The sequence below is a fragment of the Macrobrachium rosenbergii genome, chromosome 25 (genome assembly GCF_040412425.1).
Source record: "Macrobrachium rosenbergii isolate ZJJX-2024 chromosome 25, ASM4041242v1, whole genome shotgun sequence".
Taxonomy (NCBI): domain Eukaryota; kingdom Metazoa; phylum Arthropoda; class Malacostraca; order Decapoda; family Palaemonidae; genus Macrobrachium; species Macrobrachium rosenbergii.
Window position 1 is genome coordinate 34,111,910 of NC_089765.1, and position 20,000 is coordinate 34,131,909.

General features: G+C 35.9%; 1 protein-coding gene across 1 annotated transcript in view; it reads right to left on the bottom strand.

The window, feature by feature from the left end:
- Positions 1-20,000, bottom strand: part of LOC136852544 (uncharacterized) — a 37,693-nt gene that overhangs the window by 7,692 nt on the left and 10,001 nt on the right. The window contains exon 2 of the mRNA XM_067127282.1: positions 1,111-1,293. Within this exon, the coding sequence (XP_066983383.1) occupies positions 1,111-1,293 (183 nt within the window). The remainder of the gene's footprint in view (positions 1-1,110; positions 1,294-20,000) is intronic.

Sequence of the window (20,000 nt, forward strand, 5' to 3'; positions counted from 1 at the left end):
TGCTGAGCAACCAATTGGTTCTTAGCCACGTAAAATAAGTCTAATCCTTCGGGCCAGCCCTAGGAGAGCTGTTAATCAGCTCAGTGGTCTGGTAAAACTAAGGTATACTGAACTTCTGTAATACGTCGGGAATGTACTGATTTATGCTAATTTTAGTACCAGTGATTGTAACAATGACTATAGGAAACATAGCTATGATAGTTAATTTATTGATTAATCGAAAATGAAGTGGAAGCGAGAGTTTTGCATAAAAGCGTAAACTGCAAAGAAATGGAAAAGTATTTATTGTCGTGAGTTTACAAATAAGCGAACGAACGTATTTTCCCTACTCAAGGAAAGTTCTCTCAGGCCCCTATCTCCACTTGTTGTAGGGTTTTCAACCCGGCTGTTCTAGGAACCATTCCTAAATCAGAGAAGTTCGCTGCAAATCTGCCATACTTTTATATTTAGTTCTTTGTATATTTGTTTGTAGCTTCACTTTGCTTTCTTGTTTTAAATTTTTCTAACTTTTTTTTTCGCGATTGAATATATTAAGTGTGCGTTACTCGTTGCTAAACTCCCAAAACAAGATTACTGTATTTCATTCGAACTGGAATTTAAAATTAGGCAAAGTGGTGGGACCTATGAGGTCATTCAGCGCTGAAAATAATGTTGGAACAGTAGTTAGGAAAGGGTGGAAAGTAAGATGGAAAAAAAGAGAATATGACTGGAGTTACAGTAAAGGGAATGAAAGGGGTTGAACCATGGGCCGTATGGACGCTGAGAGAACCTAAGGTGATGACTACAGTGCACTGCGTGAGGTGCACTGTCGGCACTACCCCCTACGGGATTACCTCTTTCGTAACTAAGCGGGCGAACTGAATTGTGCCTCGTGAGACTCTTGTTCATGGAGGGACACCTCTTCCCAGCCTGTGAGAGGCGTAGGATCAGTAAACGATACAAATGGGTTGAGTCACATAGTGGAACAACACCTGTTGTAAGTACTGGGCTTTAACACTGAAGTAGGTACAGTTCGAGCTAAACATGAACCACATTTACATATACATAAAAAAAAATAGACAAGAAAAGGATTGAGGAAAACATTAGAACAACCTCTCGTTTAAAACTTACATCGTTTGAGCATTGGTTGTTCATACGACGTTCGGGCCCGGGGCCGTAGAGACTCCTCCTGAAGGCTGCCAGGCCTTCGTTACGACTGACAGAGGGCGCTGCGTCGACGGTGACGAGGAGCCCGGCGCATACGAGGAGGGCGATGAAGGCCCAGGCTTTTAGCATGATCATGACGCTGTTCATCTGTTTGAATGGAAAGAAAGTGGGAGTTAACATGGCGGTGGACTGGAAGTGTGCTAGGTTGGTGAATAATATGCTAGCTACTGCTGACAGTATTCATTAACTGGCGTGTTATTAAGGATGTTGTTCAAGTTATTTAAACGATATAAGCGAGTTAACAACTGTGGTCATTTATTGGTTGTTAATTGTGTCATTAAACCAATGAAAATATAAAGCTTCTAATACAGAGAAGACCCCCACCAAGGCCGCTTGATTACATAGCTGGTGATGAAACAATGCAGCCTCTAAGAGCCTTAATTTGTACTGACAGCATATCTTAAGAACGGGTTTAGATCATTCGAGGAGACTTGACTCATATATTAACAAGGAGACCCAATCGAATTGATCAACTTGGAAATAACCTGACTAAATTGAGAAGGTTGCCATGTCAAATTTGTCAAGTTTCCCGAGTTCTCGTTCAACCGTTCTTAAGATCTATATCCTGCTAACAACTCGTTTTTGGTTATAAAAATAACTTAGGCTTAGTTTTCTTATTTTATGATAAAGCATTACTTTAAATCTCGTTTTCAGATGTGCTCTCTCTCTCTCTCTCTCTCTCTCTGAACACATGTGAGTTCTCTTTAATATGCATATGTACATATCCGTTACTATGGGACACCTGTGTTCTACTACCCATATATTCAAGTACATGAGAAGTATTTTTCCTTCAAGACTGATTGCTTACGTAAATAATTGTAAACAGACTGCATCTGTAACGTCAATGTAGTTTCGTTTTATTGTAAGAGAGGACGTACAGTGAATAAACCCATTTAGGATCAAGTGATGTAAACATTAATTTGCCAACGCTGCTCAGGCTATCTATCTGCCTGTCATTTGAACTATTCAGAGACCAGAGATTCTAGACTCGCCAAAGGGGAATGACCCCGCTTTGAAAAGAGCCATGTAGGTGACCTCTACTTGTAGTTCGCAGTTAAGTGAACCATTTTTTGCCCTCTTCTGTGGAATGTCATCGGATCCCCTCAGCCGAAATACTGTCGTTGATGAGTTTGCACAGATATCCTTGGTTTCTCTTTGCCGTCATTTTTTAGAAGAGTATCTCACAAGCTAAGGCGATGAGTGAAGTGGATATATATGTTATACTAAAACTCAAACGCACTCACACTTATATTTTTGAGTAGCAGTACGTTGCCGTATATCAGTTGTCTTAATCCCCGGTTTTATCTTTCTAAGGCAGTTGTTTCCTTGATGGTGGTATGTATGCAGAGCTCTTTCAGTTTACAATTTTAAATTTCTGTGGTTATTGCAACCTGAGTTTTGGTACTCATGCTTGCAGCTGATCTGTTTCACGGAGTAGCAGTGCACCAGTTTCCACACGGTGACATCAGTAGTCCCACTAAATTCAGGTATAAAGTACTCCAATAAAAATGAAGCATCATAATAACCTAATGGTGAAACTCTTCGGACGTATCTTGTATAAATTTCTGCGGTTATCTGGCGAAGAGTTCTACGCATTTGCAGTTGGCTTTTATTTACCCTTGGAATTTTTGGAAGAAAAAAAGAGAGTTTACAAATAGCGTCATGACAAGATTGTTTACGGCAGCCCCCAAAAAAAAAATGGGATAACCCAGGTGGATTACCTAGACCTCAATTAGTAAGATTGCCTGCAAATCGCAATTTACGGGTCGGCTTCCTGATCAGAGACAGGCCATTATTTTATCATTCAAATGAGAATTTGTCAACACAAAGGTTTAAGATGTAATTTATTATTAATGAAAGTAGTGTTAATTCGTGGCCCGTCTCGATAAGTGTTTACATGTGCGATCATTATTGTCCTTTGATACCTAAACGCCATATATACGAATATTTGGCGCATTGCCAAAGTACTGTACTTAAATGCATAATTAGGTTACTATTAGAGAGTAAGATAGCTCGCTGGTAAATCGCTTTGGCAGAAACGCCTAAGTCTGAAAATGAGACAGCGGCACATGCTTCCCGAAACTCGCCACTAAATAGCCGTGCATTGTGAGCCTGGTTCAGTAAATCATATGTGTATATTTATTTTATATATATATATATATATATATATATATATATATATATATATATATATATATATATATATATATGTATGTATGTATGTATATGTATATAAATATATATATATATATATATATATATATATATATATATATATATATATATATATATATAATATATATATATATATATATATATATATATATATATATATATATATATATATATATATATTTATTATATATACATTAATCATCATAAAACCTTCTCCCTTCCCAGCTCCAGCTACTTCACTTACAGACAGAGAAGGATAAAAAAAATGCGCGTCAGCATACTATGCGACCTCCTTTCCTCCCGAAAATGTCAGAATTATACATTCTTTTCTCCAAACCATAGTCATCCATTTTCATTACGTAAATAAACCACAATTTCAACCTTTTTTTCTTCCATATACACTCACCATCCACACGTCAGTTCCATAAATGGGTATTGGCGTAATAATTTTCGTGTATCCCAACAATTGCTTTATTGGCACTCCTTTTCCGAATAATCCTCTGCCTTCTTGACAATTCCTATTTTGTGATTCATTATTTTTTGCATTCTGTAATCATTCGCTCCGTTCACTAACCAAACAAGGGGAACTTGGAAAGAACTCCTCAGAGAGTTAATACGACAGCCAGTGGCATACCTTTAGAAGCCCATTTTTGTCAACAAGAAGCTGTTCGTTGTTAGAATTCAGACGAAGGCCCAGAGATTATGAGGCGTCATAAAACGACAGTCAGATTTTCTTTGCAGAAATAATGTCAGATTTGGTCATAATCTACAGCATTGGTTTGAAAGGTTTTGGTTTAAGCCAGCAAAGGCTGAGCAATCAATTCAAGGGAAACCCTTGAATTGATCCTTCTCCAGAAGGTCCTTTCTTATCTCCTTCAAAGCCTAATAACGTGTTGCCAGTCACAAGGCCCACCCAAGGATAACATTTTAATAAGTCCAGACATGACTTTCTAAATAAATCTTCTGAAAGCAGAAAAATAAAGAAACTAAAAGAATTACCCTCTTGACGGAGGTAATAAATGCACGCGCTGAGAGAATATCTGCTGTATCTCTTGAAGAGATCTAGCGGTCACAGACTGCCACTCACTCTCTGGGCTTGTGTCCAAAGAGTTGTGGATGTGCGAATGGAAATTCACCTGAGAAAAATACTCTCTCTCTCTCTCTCTCTCTCTCTCTCTCTCTCTCTCTCTCTCTCTCTCTCTCTCTCTCTCTCTCTCTCTCTCTCGAGTTTGTATCATATAACACAAATAAATACAGCATATCATCACCTTCAAAAACGAGATTTTACTACCGTTATCACTGTAATCTAAATTACCCACTTCATATTGACATCAGATTGGCCACACGCATGGTCGCTTAGGGTCACTTACTATCATAGTGAGTCAACACAAAGAATCTTAAAATATTTATAACTTCGACTCCATGCGGCTCTTCAAGAGATATGATATGATATATATATATATATATATATATATATATATATATATATATATATATATATATATATATATATATATATATATATATATATATATATATATATATATATATATATATATATATATACATATATATATATATATGTATACATGTATGTGCTTGGATCAGTGTGCTTTGAGGTGGTTTGGTCCTGTGGAGAAAATGGAGGACAATAATATGTGAAAAGCATATATGGTTTAAATGTTTTGTAAGGACGTAAAGAAAACGGATTAATTCCTGGCTGGATGTTGTGGAAGAAGTTTTGAAAGGCCTTAATGTCCCATAAATTTGGGAGTATATGCAAGACAGGATTTGGTGCTGAATTTGTGAAGAGAGGAGTGGTCGTTTCGACGTTCTGCTGATGAGCTTTCTTTGCAGTAATATGAAGAGGTTGAAGTTGAGAAGTTTCCTTTGGCGATAAACACTTGTTTTGTAAAATGAAGTTTAAAGGTGAACTGTAGTCAGTGGCTGTGGCTAGCATTATGTAGAGTCAGCGAAATCTTATTGCCATGGTAGTTAAAGATAATACCTAGAGACGCAACCGTTCTTTAGATGCACCAATGCCTTTTATTTTTCCCCGCGGCAGATGAGTGCTTAACATGTTGTGAACGTAGGAAAAGCTACTGAATAACAACAACACTGAACGGTGCCTGTAGGATACCGGGAATAGTAGCGTCCTTTGCTTTTTGTATAAAAGTCCATTGATTTAATGGTAACAGCAAATTATTACTCCTCTTAATATCAGATATATCATTTATTTGTCAAATACTCAGCGAAATATCACTTGGAAAAAGGCTCTCTCTCTCTCTCTCTCTCTCTCTCTCTCTCTCTCTCTCTCTCTCTCTCTCTCTCTCTCTCCCCATTGATTTAATGGTAACAGCAAAATATTACTCCTCTTAATATCAGGTATATCATTCATTTGTCAAATACTCAGCAAAATATCACTTGGAAAAGGGCTCTCTCTCTCTCTCTCTCTCTCTCTCTCTCTCTCTCTCTCTCTCTCTCTACATTGATTTAATGGTAACAGCAAAATATTACTCCTCCTAATATCAGGTATATCATTTATTTGTCAAATACTCAGGGAAATATCACTTGGAAAAAGGGCTCTCTCTCTCTCTCTCTCTCTCTCTCTCTCTCTCTCTCTCTCTCTCTCTCTCTCTCTCTGTTTTTATGCGAAAGTCTTGTTAGGGTAAATTTCCCCGGAGAGTCAGGGGGAACGCTTTGATTGCGCAAGAAAAACTCCGAACTTGCCATATTAAAAAGACCATTCATTCTTGTCTCTTCAAAAGCCCGTCAAAATCTTCATGATGGTAATGGTAGTAGCTATATAAAAATATCTAGATAAAAAAAATTATTTATCTTGTGTTGATAAAGAACTACTACTACTACTACTACTACTACTACTACTACTACTACTACTACTACTGCTGCTGCTGCTGCTGCTGCTGCTGCTACGTCATATAATTCACATGAATATCCAGATATATATAAAAAAATTCTTCACTTGTATTAAAGGACATACAAAATTTCAAAATATCACATTTTCTAAGAAGTGTTGAGAAGCCAGTCTTTTCCCAATTTCCACGCTTTATTATCGTTATTGGTAACATTTATTTAAAAAGGACCGATTTTAATCAGTTGGAGTAAGGTTAACCCCAAGTTTTACCTTCAATGGGTTTTTCAGTGAATCGGAAAGGATCAGCCAATGTATGGGAAACCTGTTTCAGTTGTTAAGAGCCTGCCGGAAAATGGCAGCTTCTAAACTTCCCCTTCTCTCTGCGAAGGGGAGAGAGAGAGAGAGAGAGAGAGAGAGAGAGAGAGAGAGAGAGAGAGAGTCCTTCACATCAATAGAATGATTATGGGTTAAACTTTTTAAATTTTTACATTTTGTATAACAGTTTACGCGCAAGAGAACGAAAGGTAAAAGAAAGGTGGGGTAGGTATATATGGAAAAATAGCTAATTCAGCATTCTGAACAAGCAAAATGACCAGTACAATGTTAAAAAGTAAGTCATCCAAAAATATTGCAAATGTACGTATGGGGAAATCCGTGTAAATCAAAGTAATGCGTGAACAAGTATTAACAAAGTACAATGGACTCGACTAGGATTCATTTGGGCTACGAGTATTGGGGGTGGTCGGTGGTCATCTGTCGAGATCGTGAGAAGGGGGGGGACTCCTGGGATACTGGGAATACCCTACCCATCCCGGCCTCGTAAGGGAAGAGGTTCGAGAAGGAGGAGGATTGGAAGGGTGACAGCAGTTGTGGGGTGGGGGTTGGGGGAGGGAGGGTGGGGACGAGGGAATGGGTTTTAGCGCCTAGTAACTCGAGCATTCCTCTTCAGTGATTCAACTGACTGACACACGCGACCTGTTGACTCTCTTTGTTGAATAATGTCATCAAGTGCCGACGGAGAGGTACTTGGGGTTTCTGCATAACAACAAATTTCTTGTTGTGATCGATTTGGATCCTGTGAGTGTGGGTGAGGGGAAACGGGGAAGTAAGGACGAGGGGTACGCGAAATTGTGCCCGGTTTGTTGGCATGGTGCAGTTCCAACAGGTTACCCAGAGGTCAGTAATGCTCAAGCTCAATGTTTTGGTCGGATGAACGAGGTCACTGCCACACTTCCACTTGTACTCATGCTAGATTGGTTTGCTGGGAAGCACGCTGGAAGCGTATGTATACACTGCTATGCACTCTACCAAACAGGCTTTTCATTATATGGCTACGATTTTTTTGGGAGGGCTTGCGATTCAAGAGATGCTTAAAGGTGGCCTAATCAATAAAGGAGGCAAGTGAGAACTTGTCTGAGTGGCCATGTGTAAGATTGGTATTCCAGATTCATTGGGATTGGTTGCTATTTAATTGGTCAGCATTCCATAATTAAATCTCCTTCTTCAATCCCTCTTAGTATGTAGATATACTTTCCGAACCATTAATTTAATGAGGAATACAGAGGCAAAGCGTAAAACAACGCCCTCCCGATTCCTTTTCTTTTACTCCGTGTCTCTTTGTGCTGGCTTTCTTCTTCGTTGTAGCTATGTACCAAAGATAGTAAGAAGAAACATCTAATCAGTAGGTCCTTAATGTATTTAGTACTTATAAAATGTGTATATATATATTGTATATATATATATATATTATAATTAGGCTATATATAACATATATATATATATATATATATATATATATATATATATATATATATATAAATATATATAACCCACTATCATTCAAGTGGACACTACTTCACGAAAGATATGCAAACATGACTAACCACAAAATCTGGGGTAACAAAGCCCCTGTAACTAATGATACCCAGAACTAGGCAATACTGTGTGTCTCCATTTGGCTTTGTGAAAATAAAAAAAAAAATAAAAAGAAATGCACACGTCATTGCAAATCTTACTACGCAGCTGTCAGACTTTGTACCCATTTTAGCAGGTGTCTCTAAAAAGGTTTTAATCTCTGGATTCCAAGCAACAGATATTCAGGATTTTGTGTACTAGTCCACCCTTGTCTTAGAGAATGTGAGTAAGCGCCACAGTGATGCACAGTGGGTTTTTTTTTTTTCAGCACAAGTGACAGGGTAAATGATACAGAGTGATACATTTTGAAGAGAATGATTTGGTGCGTCCATGACCTATTTTGTACACTTGTTAAATGTCACTGATAGAGAGAAACACACAGGAATCATAAAAGTAAAAGAAAAGGCCAACTACAGTTCCTTAAATTTTTGTGAAAAATGGCTGTTAATGATTTGAGAGAGGTCTCAAAAAAGTTGTGGAATTAAACTGCAAATGAAGGATTAAGCATGGAATGCTATATAGTGTGGATAGCAGGTCAACAAGGTAATTTTCTGTGAGGGAAAGGCATTAGAGGAATGAATTACAAGAATAATTGTGTAATGGAGACTGCATAGTCAAGCAAGTCCTTAGTACACTTGAAAAGTTGTGCTGAGGAAGTTTAACTTGATTGATAGGATTCTTGATACTGGAAGAGCAGTATGGGTTCAGACAAGAGCAGTGTGTTTTGCCATGAAACAGTGTGAGAATTTGAGGGTAAAAGGTATAAAAATATATGAAAATGTAGATGGTGATATTTTCAAGTCAATAAGAAATTTTTATCAAAGTGATGATTTTGAAGAAATATACTTGACGAAAAGACACCCCCGTCAAAAGATAGTCTTTATCGTTGTCGAGTATTCATACAGATGGAGTATTAAAGGAAATTAAGGACAAAGCTTAAGAAACAGGCACAAGACTAATGGAAACTCCATGGACACTTGAATGAAGTGCTGACTACAGATGAGACATCGTTGAGTGGAGATAGCAAGGAGTTTCAGGGGCCAGTGAGATGGGTATTTAAAAAAAAGGTAAAAATCAATGTTTGCATTAATATTATTAGTGTAATTCCTATCCATCCATATGATGGGTCAGAATGTCTGGATCTTTTGAGAAAGCTAAAATTGGAAGATAAATGGAAGAAGAGGAAAATCATATAGTAAATGAGGCTGGAATGGCTACTTGAACCTTCAAATGATGTGCAATGGAAACGGTATGTGGGGAAAACGTTAAATATTTGTAATGGTAGAGATAACTCTTTTGCATGAAAGAGAAGTGCAGTTCTTCGCTGGGTGAGTCGGTAGAGCTGTGGACTAGCACTCGCTAGGCCCGGGTTCGAGTCTCCGGCCGGCTGATGAAGAATTAGAGGAATTTATTTCTGGTGATAGAAATTCATTTCTTGCTATAATGTGGTTCGGGTTTCACAATAAGCTGTAGGTCCCGTTGCTAAGTAACCAATTGGTTCTTAGCCACGTAAAATAAGTCTAATCCTTCGGGCCAGCCCTAGGAGAGCTGTTAATCAGCTCAGTGGCCTGGTAAAACTATGGTATACTTAACTTTTGAAAGAGAAGTGTAGTAGGTTATTGCAAATAACAGAAAGACGGTAAAAGCTTTTTAGGTGGAATGTAAACGCAGCATGTAAGGAGTAAGGGGGTCTGTTAAACCTTGTGAACAAGAATATTTGATCATGCATAGAACTGCAAATGGTAAATTGATCCAAGTGGTGCATTTTTCGAAGTCCTAGGAGGAAAAATGAGAAGAAAACCTAGAAAATGCTGCGTTGACAGTTACAATAGATATTTTACGAGAGTCACTTAATTAATGTCTGTAGGCCTGCAGGGTTTATATATTTTATTTTTCGTCTATTAAAGTTTGTATATGCACATATTTGCATCTTCATGAGGAACTATAGGGTAGGAGTGAGAAAAAGATTAAGATTAAATAGGTGGTAGTGGGTCAACTTTGATTGTATTTATCTGGTATTGATAGGGACCGGGTCAACCTTTCTTTTCCACTCAAAACCTCCAAGAACAGAAGAGATAAAAGAATTGGGTCAAGGAGACAGCGAAATGCGGAAGAATTCTCTAATATATAAATAAATTGCCTAAAGTTCAAAATAGGAATAAATTTCCCTTTTATTTATTCACCTACTAATTTTTATTCATTCGTTTATTTTTTCATCCAATTATTCAGTCTTATTTATGTAAATTAGGATACAAGCTTATGTTTGCCTTTATGTTACCAGAATATTGAGCTGGATTTCCACATTGTGTATATCAGTATCATTATCATAATTGCATTTTCCAGATAAGGTGGTGTATCCGATAACAAAGGTCAGATTTATAGTTGACGGCTTTGCTACCAAAACAACGTTAATACTGATAGACAAAGTGACAGGAACCCGAGCCATTTTTCTAATACTCTCTCATCGTAGATACTATGTGTAATTTATTCGCTTTTCAAATTGCTTAACTGAGATCAAAACGAATGATTCTTAGAACTGAAGTGAGCCGTAATTGCAGTTCAAGGAAATGATATGAGGACTGTCGCTAGCGATACGGGGCATTTATAGCCAATCTCCTGTCATTTAGATATCAGGGCGAAAATTGGTTCCCAAATTGACTTCATCCCCTTAGCCTTTTCAAGTTTAGACTCTTACAGTAAAGAAATTCATGGCAATGTCTGTATAGCTCAATGTCTGTTACTCTTCAAGTCGTCGGTTGAAGAGATACTTCGTCAATTTGAACGAAAGCTCTTGAGGTGTAACCGAGTATACTATACTGTACATCTTTACATCACTGGATTTATTTACCACCAAAATTTTTTTTCTTGTTCTTGTTATTATTAGTTGACTTAAGCACGAAATGATAACATATTTAATCAGTTATCTTCAACTATCTCTCATACCGCCGACCAAGGGAAGATTATTAATACCGTGGCATAATAAATGAAGGTACGAGAAAAATAACATTGGTACACCAGTAGTAAATAGAAGAAACTTGAGCACAGAGGGGAAAAGGGTTAGACAAACCCTCAAGTACCTGATAGCTCTAATGGTTGCTTTAGTTACTTACCAAGGGCGTATACCCAGTATAGAGGTCTACAATTGCATGAGTGTGTCAGTACGCATTTATGCCTGTACAGTACTTGCTCATACACCTACATTCAGCCCTCTACTCATATGAATATAACTGCGAAGGATGTGCTGGGATTTTGAATATTGTCAAGTAGAGTTGCAATTGTTCTATGGTTGTCATTTATTCAGTCCCCATCGTTGACAGAAGAACGAAAACTAGATGTTTAATACAAAATTTTATTTCGTATTATGTGTTACGTTAATCTAACGCTCCTTTGTTGTGAGGCACTTAAAATACATTGAAATTAATTTTTGGTAGCGTTTTTATTTTATTCTTTTAATTGCCTGTTGATATGAGAGGATACGTGGCTGTCGAAGACAACTCTGTGACCCCTTAGATTAAAAAACCTGAGTTCTTCAAGATGGAGGAGTTCTTTGGGTTTTCTGTACTAATGCATATCATCGCGTTTCCCGTTGAACAGATGAGCTAACCATGACTATTGAGGGTGTTTGTAGTCGGTTTGACAAACTGATTCAGTTTTCACACGGAAGTACAATTGGCTGTATGGTGTTTATTTGTTTTTTGTATTGTAAGTGTTACCACGAACGTAAAAATTTTTCCATCATTAATTACGTATTCCTCTGATCGGACTATTGATTTCTTGGTTTGGATTTGTACTCATGGTCAGATATCCAGAAGAAATTTATCATGTTTGCGTATTCTGTCGTAAAAAAAATTAGGAGTACAAGAAAGTTTTTCTGGGCGAAAATTTAGGACAATTCCCCTCCAACAACAATGTACCCAATACAAATTTATTCATACAGTATTGTCGCTTAAATAGAATTGTGTAAATATATTTCCCTGGAATAAGATTGTCTTGGCTACAGTATCGAGGGAGAGGAATTAACTTTTCCGTTGGAAAACCTGTCAGGTTATCCTGCTTTTATATTTCAGCAAGCCTACAGTAGCACTGAACACCAGCAATCACAGATCGCAAAGCCGTGCAAGGCCATACTGCTCACTTCCTCCAACTTTCACTTGCCCCGGTCAGATGTCCCCCTTGACTCAATTTAGCCCAATCCCCTTTGACACGTGACCACAAAGTCATAATGTAAACACATACATATGCGTACGCTCATGACCATGCTGCATAAAGCCGAGTTGTCGAGGGCCTTTTTCGCGTATGAACTCGGGAAAGATGGCCATTTAGAAGAGCTCCTTGATGGGTACTTGAGCAGTGGCCTCGTTTTTGATAAAAGGGTCAAATTTCAATTTTGGAGAAAACGCCGCAGCTTTCTGCGTTCGAAATGGAGCGCGCGCGCGCGTCTGTGTGTTTTATTGAAATAAGGCAGGTTCTGTGTTATTGGTCAAGTATCCGGACTTATTACATTTTGTTTTTTCACCCTGATTAAAGAAATCTTTGGTCATGAAAGATCCCAATTTGTCCCAGTCTTCTTTTCATAAAGTCTATGATCACATAATATTATAGTTCAAATGTTGGTACAGAGGAAGTTTCTCTCTCTCTCTCTCTCTCTCTCTCTCTCTCTCTCTCTCTCTCTCTCTCTCTCTCTCTCTCTTTTTCATACACATCTGCATTTGTGTTTACTGCCCTGTTGGCCCGTTTAACATTGGGCGGAATAGGAATCCTTTCAAACATTATTAACAGATTTTTTTTTGCAATTGCACATATTCCTGCAAGTCAGTGCTAACATTTAACCATAAATAAGGCCTGCCAGATGGCCTACCATAACTGGCCCTCATTGACCTCACTAAAAAGGGCACTTTTTGGGCATAAGCTGTTGCTCCCTTTCCGTAAAGACTGGGGCACATGAATATCGCGAAAGAGCAAGTCACGTTGGAACAGACAAGAAGACCTAAATTTCAAATTTCCGCCCAGGTCAACACTCTGGCCGTGGTGTCCTACGCATCCTGTGCAGCTTATTCATTATTCATTTGGTTGAATGCCTTTCTCTTATTCGTGCTTGGATGAATAATGATTGATTAAACTCTCAGTATTGACCAACGACACGAAACGTTTAAAGAAATGTGTGTAGAACCTTATATATGTAACGTGTATGTGTGTATGTGAATTTTTGGCACATAAACAGGAGTATTTTTTTGTATTTTCACAAATATTAGGCTACAGATATCGTTTAATATCCATTCACCATACCTCGTGAATAACTTACACCCCCGGGGGGGAATTATAACTGACAAGTGCTTCACTGCACGTTGTTGTTTCTAAATCAGGCAGCAGTTCGAATCCCTCTGGTGACGGAGCACTTTTCTAGTATACGAGTAATTCCCTTTAGGAGTAAGTTGTTCCCGAGGTATAGCGTACTGAATGTTAAACGATACTTTGGCTTAATGTTTGAGAATATATATATATAAAATATATATATATATATATATATATATATATATATATATATATATATATATATATATATATATATGTATATATATATATATTTGATATATATATATACATATAATGTATATATATATATAGATATATATATACATATAATGTATATATATATATATATATATATATATATATATATATATATATATATATACATATAATATATATATATATATATATATATATATATATATATATATATATATATATATATATATATATCTTCACAAACATAAAGCCACAAGTATCGTTTAATGTTCAGTACACTATACCTCAGGAACAACTTACCCCTAAGGGGAATTATAATAATATATATATATATGTTTAGTGTGTATATACAATACTCCAACATTCCTAAAGAAGCATGTAGAATCTCGTCGATTTTTTGTACTCGAATGTCTTACCGCATGTAGTGCTCTGTGCGTTCGATGATAACTTTTTTATATAAGCTAGAAACCCTTGACTTATCATTTGCACTTTTAACGTCATGCATGATAAAACGGAATCTGTCAGCTCTTATTCACATGCAAGAGGGCTGTTGAACTTCGATTCACTGACTCACATGGGGGTGGGGTTGGGAAGAGGAAGAGTCTGGAAATGGAGGGAGAGAAACCAAATTGCGTAACCTAGGCTAGACGAGATAGATGCAGAACACAGTAAACATAAATGAAGGTTATTTTAGACAGACAATAATCTTAATGTAGGTGCTGCAAGATTTTCTCTTTATTTGATCGGTTTTATCCATTTCATTCATCTTACTAACCAGGTCATGGGCATGGGCACGGCCTTGTTCATTGCTAATTGTGCAGTTCCGGTTGCAGGTCAGCATGGCAACGGAAATTACTATTGTTATTGGTATTTTTATCAATATTGTTATAAATGTGGTAGTATATATATAGTAAATAATTCCCTTATCTTTTCTGCTTTGGGACTGTATGATATGACTAGAGTTGGTCGAGATAATTGATAAAAGAGAAAAGAATGTTCTTAGCAAATTAAAACAAGGGTCTGTTGACTTGGTTCTTGCTTGCGCAGATGCAGTCTTATTCATCATAGTTCGTAAATAGGATAAATAGTTCTCTTATCTTCCTGAAATCTATAAGTTGTGAAAGTATAATAATGACCAATACCTTTTTACTTTTTAATCAATATACAATGTACCTTCACATGTCAAGCAATAGACTGCCTGATTACTCGGCAGTTATCAAGAGCCGTGGGAATTCCCAATTACGAGTTTCAGGTTTATTCTGGATATGAACACTTTCTACAACTGTGATGAAATAGTATTCCCCAAGCTTTTTTTTTCAGCTTCGTATATAGTTTTTTAACGACTGGCATCCCCTTATGTAATAAGCTTTGTAATCTCTCTCTCTCTCTCTCTCTCTCTCTCTCTCTCTCTCTCTCTCTGTAACATTCTAAAAGCATCTCTCTCTCTCTCTCTCTCTCTCTCTCTCTCTCTCTCTCTCTCTCTCTCTCTCTCTCTCTAAGCATCACTCAAAATGGTCCATCATTCCAAAAGCATCTCTCTCTCTCTCTCTCTCTCTCTCTCTCTCTCTCTCTCTCTCTCTCTCTACAAGCATCAATTAAAATGCTCCATCATTCCAAAAGCATCTCTCTCTCTCTCTCTGTAACATTCTACAAGCATCACTCAAAATGCTCCATCATTCCAAAAGCATCTCTCTCTCTCTCTCTCTCTCTCTCTCTCTCTCTCTCTCTCTCTCTCAAAGCATCACTCAAAATGCTCCATCATTCCAAAAGCATCTCTCTCTCTCTCTCTCTCTCTCTCTCTCTCTCTCTCTCTCTCTCTCTCTCTCTTGACCTCTAGTAAACACAATTGCCAAACGGCCGAGTACCATAGTTCTTCTCTCTGTCCTTGAACTCTGCGTCCGTTGTCAAGAGTGGCTATGTCATCCTCGAGTACCGTTATTTACTCTAGAAAGATTCGGTTAAATACCAAAGAGAGATAAGAGGGGACAAGTGTGGATTTTTATTACGGCCATGGCACCAAAGTTGGTGTTGTATATATTTGTCCTTATTCTCTTACTCTTCTTATTTTGTATTTCATTTCTGTTTTTTATGCTTTACCTTCACGCCGTATCTATCCGTTTTGTTTAGTACGTGTGTGTGTGTGTGTGTTTTTGTGTGTTCACACGAAAACGTAGATATAATTTATATTTATCTGAAACTAACAGACGCCCTGTTATTATTATTATTATTATGCGCTCGCTCATATAAAATGAAGATAGGTACCGTGAACTTGTTAAACCAACTTCCAAAGACAAGAAGACATAAATAGATAAAACAGCAAATAAAAATCGAAAGTTATTGAGAAGAAAGTAGTAGAATACAACTAATCGGATAGATATTTGTAAAACAACAGAGGTAAATTAAAACTCATTACATACCGAAACCGTATACGTAAACACACAGGCGCACTTGGTTTTGGCTTCAAAGTCCCTTTTTCGATAAGATGCCTTGCACTGGTGATGCAATGATTCATCCCCATCAGCGTTGGGAGATCTCAAGTGTCGGTTCAAGTTGACACTTATCAGGGCACTTGATAGTCACTTGATGAGCGACAAGGATCGCTTTTTTTTTTTCTTCTCCTTCTTCTTCTTCTTCTTCTTCGTTTTGTCTTCTATTTCCTCAATGTTCAGATCGGCGTGTAATTGATAACGGGAGATTGTGGTGTTAAGGAACCTTATTTTTTCTATTCCAAAGTCTAAGTGGATAATGAGCGGTAGTAAAAGAGTATTGCGTATAATTACTGTATAAGCTATATCAATGTTTTACAACACGTGGCCTCATGATTAATTTTTCCTTTTTTTTTTTTGCTACTTTAGAAACACTTAGTTATCAGATCAATGATATTTTTCGTTTCCAAGAACACTTTATCGTTGATTCGGTGCCCTTGTCTGTTCTTTACTTTATTTGTGTATTTATTCGCTTTTTCGGGAATTGCACTATCTTTGATTGCTATCGAAGGTTTATTTTGATCGAAAATCCATTTGGCCGTCAATAAATAGCCTTTGTCTTATTGATCTAAGTTTTTGTTCCTAATTTTACTTATTTATTTATTAATTTTTTTTTTTTTTTTTTTTTTTTTGCTAATTTCAGTTATGAGCCAGACAGTGCAGAGTCCAGGACCTCAAATGAATTACGGTAACTGGGGCGCATCACCATTGTATCGGTCCTTTCATTATTATTATTATTATTATTATTATTATTATTATTATTATTATTATTATTATTATAGTAATAGTAGTAGGAGTAGTAGTAGTAGTAGTAGTAGGGGTAGTAGTAGTAGTAGTATAAATGAGAATGACACAAATCCAAAGATTTCTGCACGAAAGCTGCATGTTCAGAAGAAAAGGAAGGTCCTTAGAAAAAATTAAGAAAGCACAGAAAGTCGAGCAAAAATGAAATTCGATCGTATTTTTATGTCCAAATTCCCCAAAGGAAACACATTTTGGTAATGAAAGGTGGCGATCTCACTGGGTTTCTGCGAAATACCCCCGAGAGCAAGTAATCACCGATTGCGAGAAAAGCTTTCGGTCCGTAACCTTTCATACTGCGGACGAATGGAGTAACAAGTAACGTATATTGGATAAAAACAAGTATGTCAACATTATATCCTCCAAAGTGGGGAGGCTTATCTTGGCGACAGAACGTAGATCAGGCTTGGTCCCGAAGAGCTAATTCCTGATTATAGATAAACAAACCATCTTCTATATATGAAAAGATCATCGTTCCATGGGAAAACAGAGAAGGATAGGAATTCGGGAGCCATGACGTGAAGATTTCCAAGGTCTGACTTCCACTCTTCGTTAAAATTGAATAGAAAGTTTACATGGAACGCGAAATAGCAACGGGCAAATTCCGACTTAGCGTTGAAACAGTGAATTTCTCTTGAGTGATTAAAAAAAAAAAAAATCTGATTAGGTCAGAGAGTTTTGAGAATGCATATGAATATTTAATAATTTTCCGACTTCATTGCTAGATCATCTAGTTTATAATTATACATCTCATCTATCAGCTTTTGATGTATCTTTTGATATAGCTTTCATCCTGAAAGTTAGAAACGGTTTAATAAAATCTGCTTGGTCAGAAAAGAAAGATTTGGTTTCATAGTTTTCCTCAAGGCTAATTTCCGTTCACGTGATTCACACTCGTCTAAACAGATGCTAACTGGCCATGACCTTGCATTATCTCTCTCTCTCTCTCTCTCTCTCTCTCTCTCTCTCTCTCTCTCTCTCTCTCTCTCTCTCATTTAAGTAAGGGCCATTGTTGTCCCCAACTGTGAGGAATTCGATTAGAGTAAAGGTTGAGACTGGATGGATTACATGAAATAAACCTAGAGAGAGAGAGAGAGAGAGAGAGAGAGAGAGAGAGAGAGAGAGAGAGAGAGAGGCTAAAGCAACACTGATCTCATCATAATTATACTCATATTTCACCCCCACCCCAGGGAGGATAGGACCAGACCAAACCCGATTCGACCAGGAAGAGCCTCAGCCTTTAATACGTTTCGTAACGCTGTTGCTGAGGACCTTTTATGCACAAGTATCAAACTTGGTTCTGCTCTCGTCATTCTCTAACCCTTCTTGTGGAAAGCAGAGGGAGAGAGAGTGGGTTATGAGACATGATTAACATACAAACAAAAAACAATAATAGCACTGACGGCCGTCTTTGCTACTAAACCTACAATTACTAAACCCGACTGGTATTACTGCTTCTGGCGTCTGTGCTGCTGCTACTAGAGTAGTGTTCAGTTCCACTGTATATATATATATATATATATATATATATATATATATATATATATATATATATATATATATATATATATATGTATATATGTATTATAAATATACATACATATAATGTATGTATATATATGTACAATACATATATACATACATGTATATATAGTGTATATGTATATATATATATATATATATATATATACATATTATATATATTTATATCTAATACTCTATATGAAACTTTCATCTAATTTACTCTTATATATGAAACTGTAATAAGTTTTGTAAGCAAGTCAAATTTCTTAATGAAAAAAGATAATAAAGTGATGGATGAGCAAAGTATGATGAAAGGAAACTGCAAACTTATCTCAGAGTATCTTCTTTTTTAATTAACTCTACGCCTCATCCAAGATTTCATGGAAGAATAATTCATTTTTCAGAATCACTTATGTTTATTTTTAGCGGCATTGAATGGCTACTTAAAAAGGGGTGTATGTACTGTTCGTTTTAGATATGAATTCTAATAATTCCTTGAATTTTTCATAAGTTAATACTAATATATATACTGTATGTATGTGTATATATACACACATATATATACATACATAGGCCTATGTAGATATATATCTATGTATGTATTTATATACATTTTGAGACGGTCTGCTCTTGTAGAGAGTTGTAGAGAGAAGTAGATAACCAAAGGTTAATGAGGAAAGTTTGTAAATAATCAGCAAGCATGAGCATGTCTGCTATGATAGAGGTTCGTCGCGTCACTGATGAGTTTTTATATATTAGTGTATCAAGTAGCTCGTTGTGGAAGATATATATATATATATATATATATATATATATATATATATATATATATATATATATATATATATATATATATATATATATATATATATATATATATATATATATATATATATATATATATATATATATATATATATATATATATATATATATATATATATATATATATATATATATATATATATATATATATATATATATAAATGTGTTAGAGAGATACAGTTATCTTTTAGCAAGAATATTTCACACGTTTAGCAAATTTTATTTTTTCCATTATGTTGCGTCTCATCCTCTCATGTTGCGTCTTAGTCTCTTCGTCAAGAGACTATGTTAATCATCTTTTCATAAACAATGTGCTACATGAATTTTGCTCGGCTAAACTCCTTACTAAGGAAAGTTCACCCACCTGGATAATTTAAAATACATTTTTTGCTATAACGGCTTTGATATTCTTATGCTTATATATATATATATATATATATATATATATATATATATATATATATATATATATATATATATATATATATATATATATATATATATATATATATATATATATATATATATATATATATATATATATATAATATATATATATATATATATATATATATATATATATATATATATATATATATATATATATATATATATATATATATATATATATATGTAGATATAGGATAGATATAAATGAATGTATA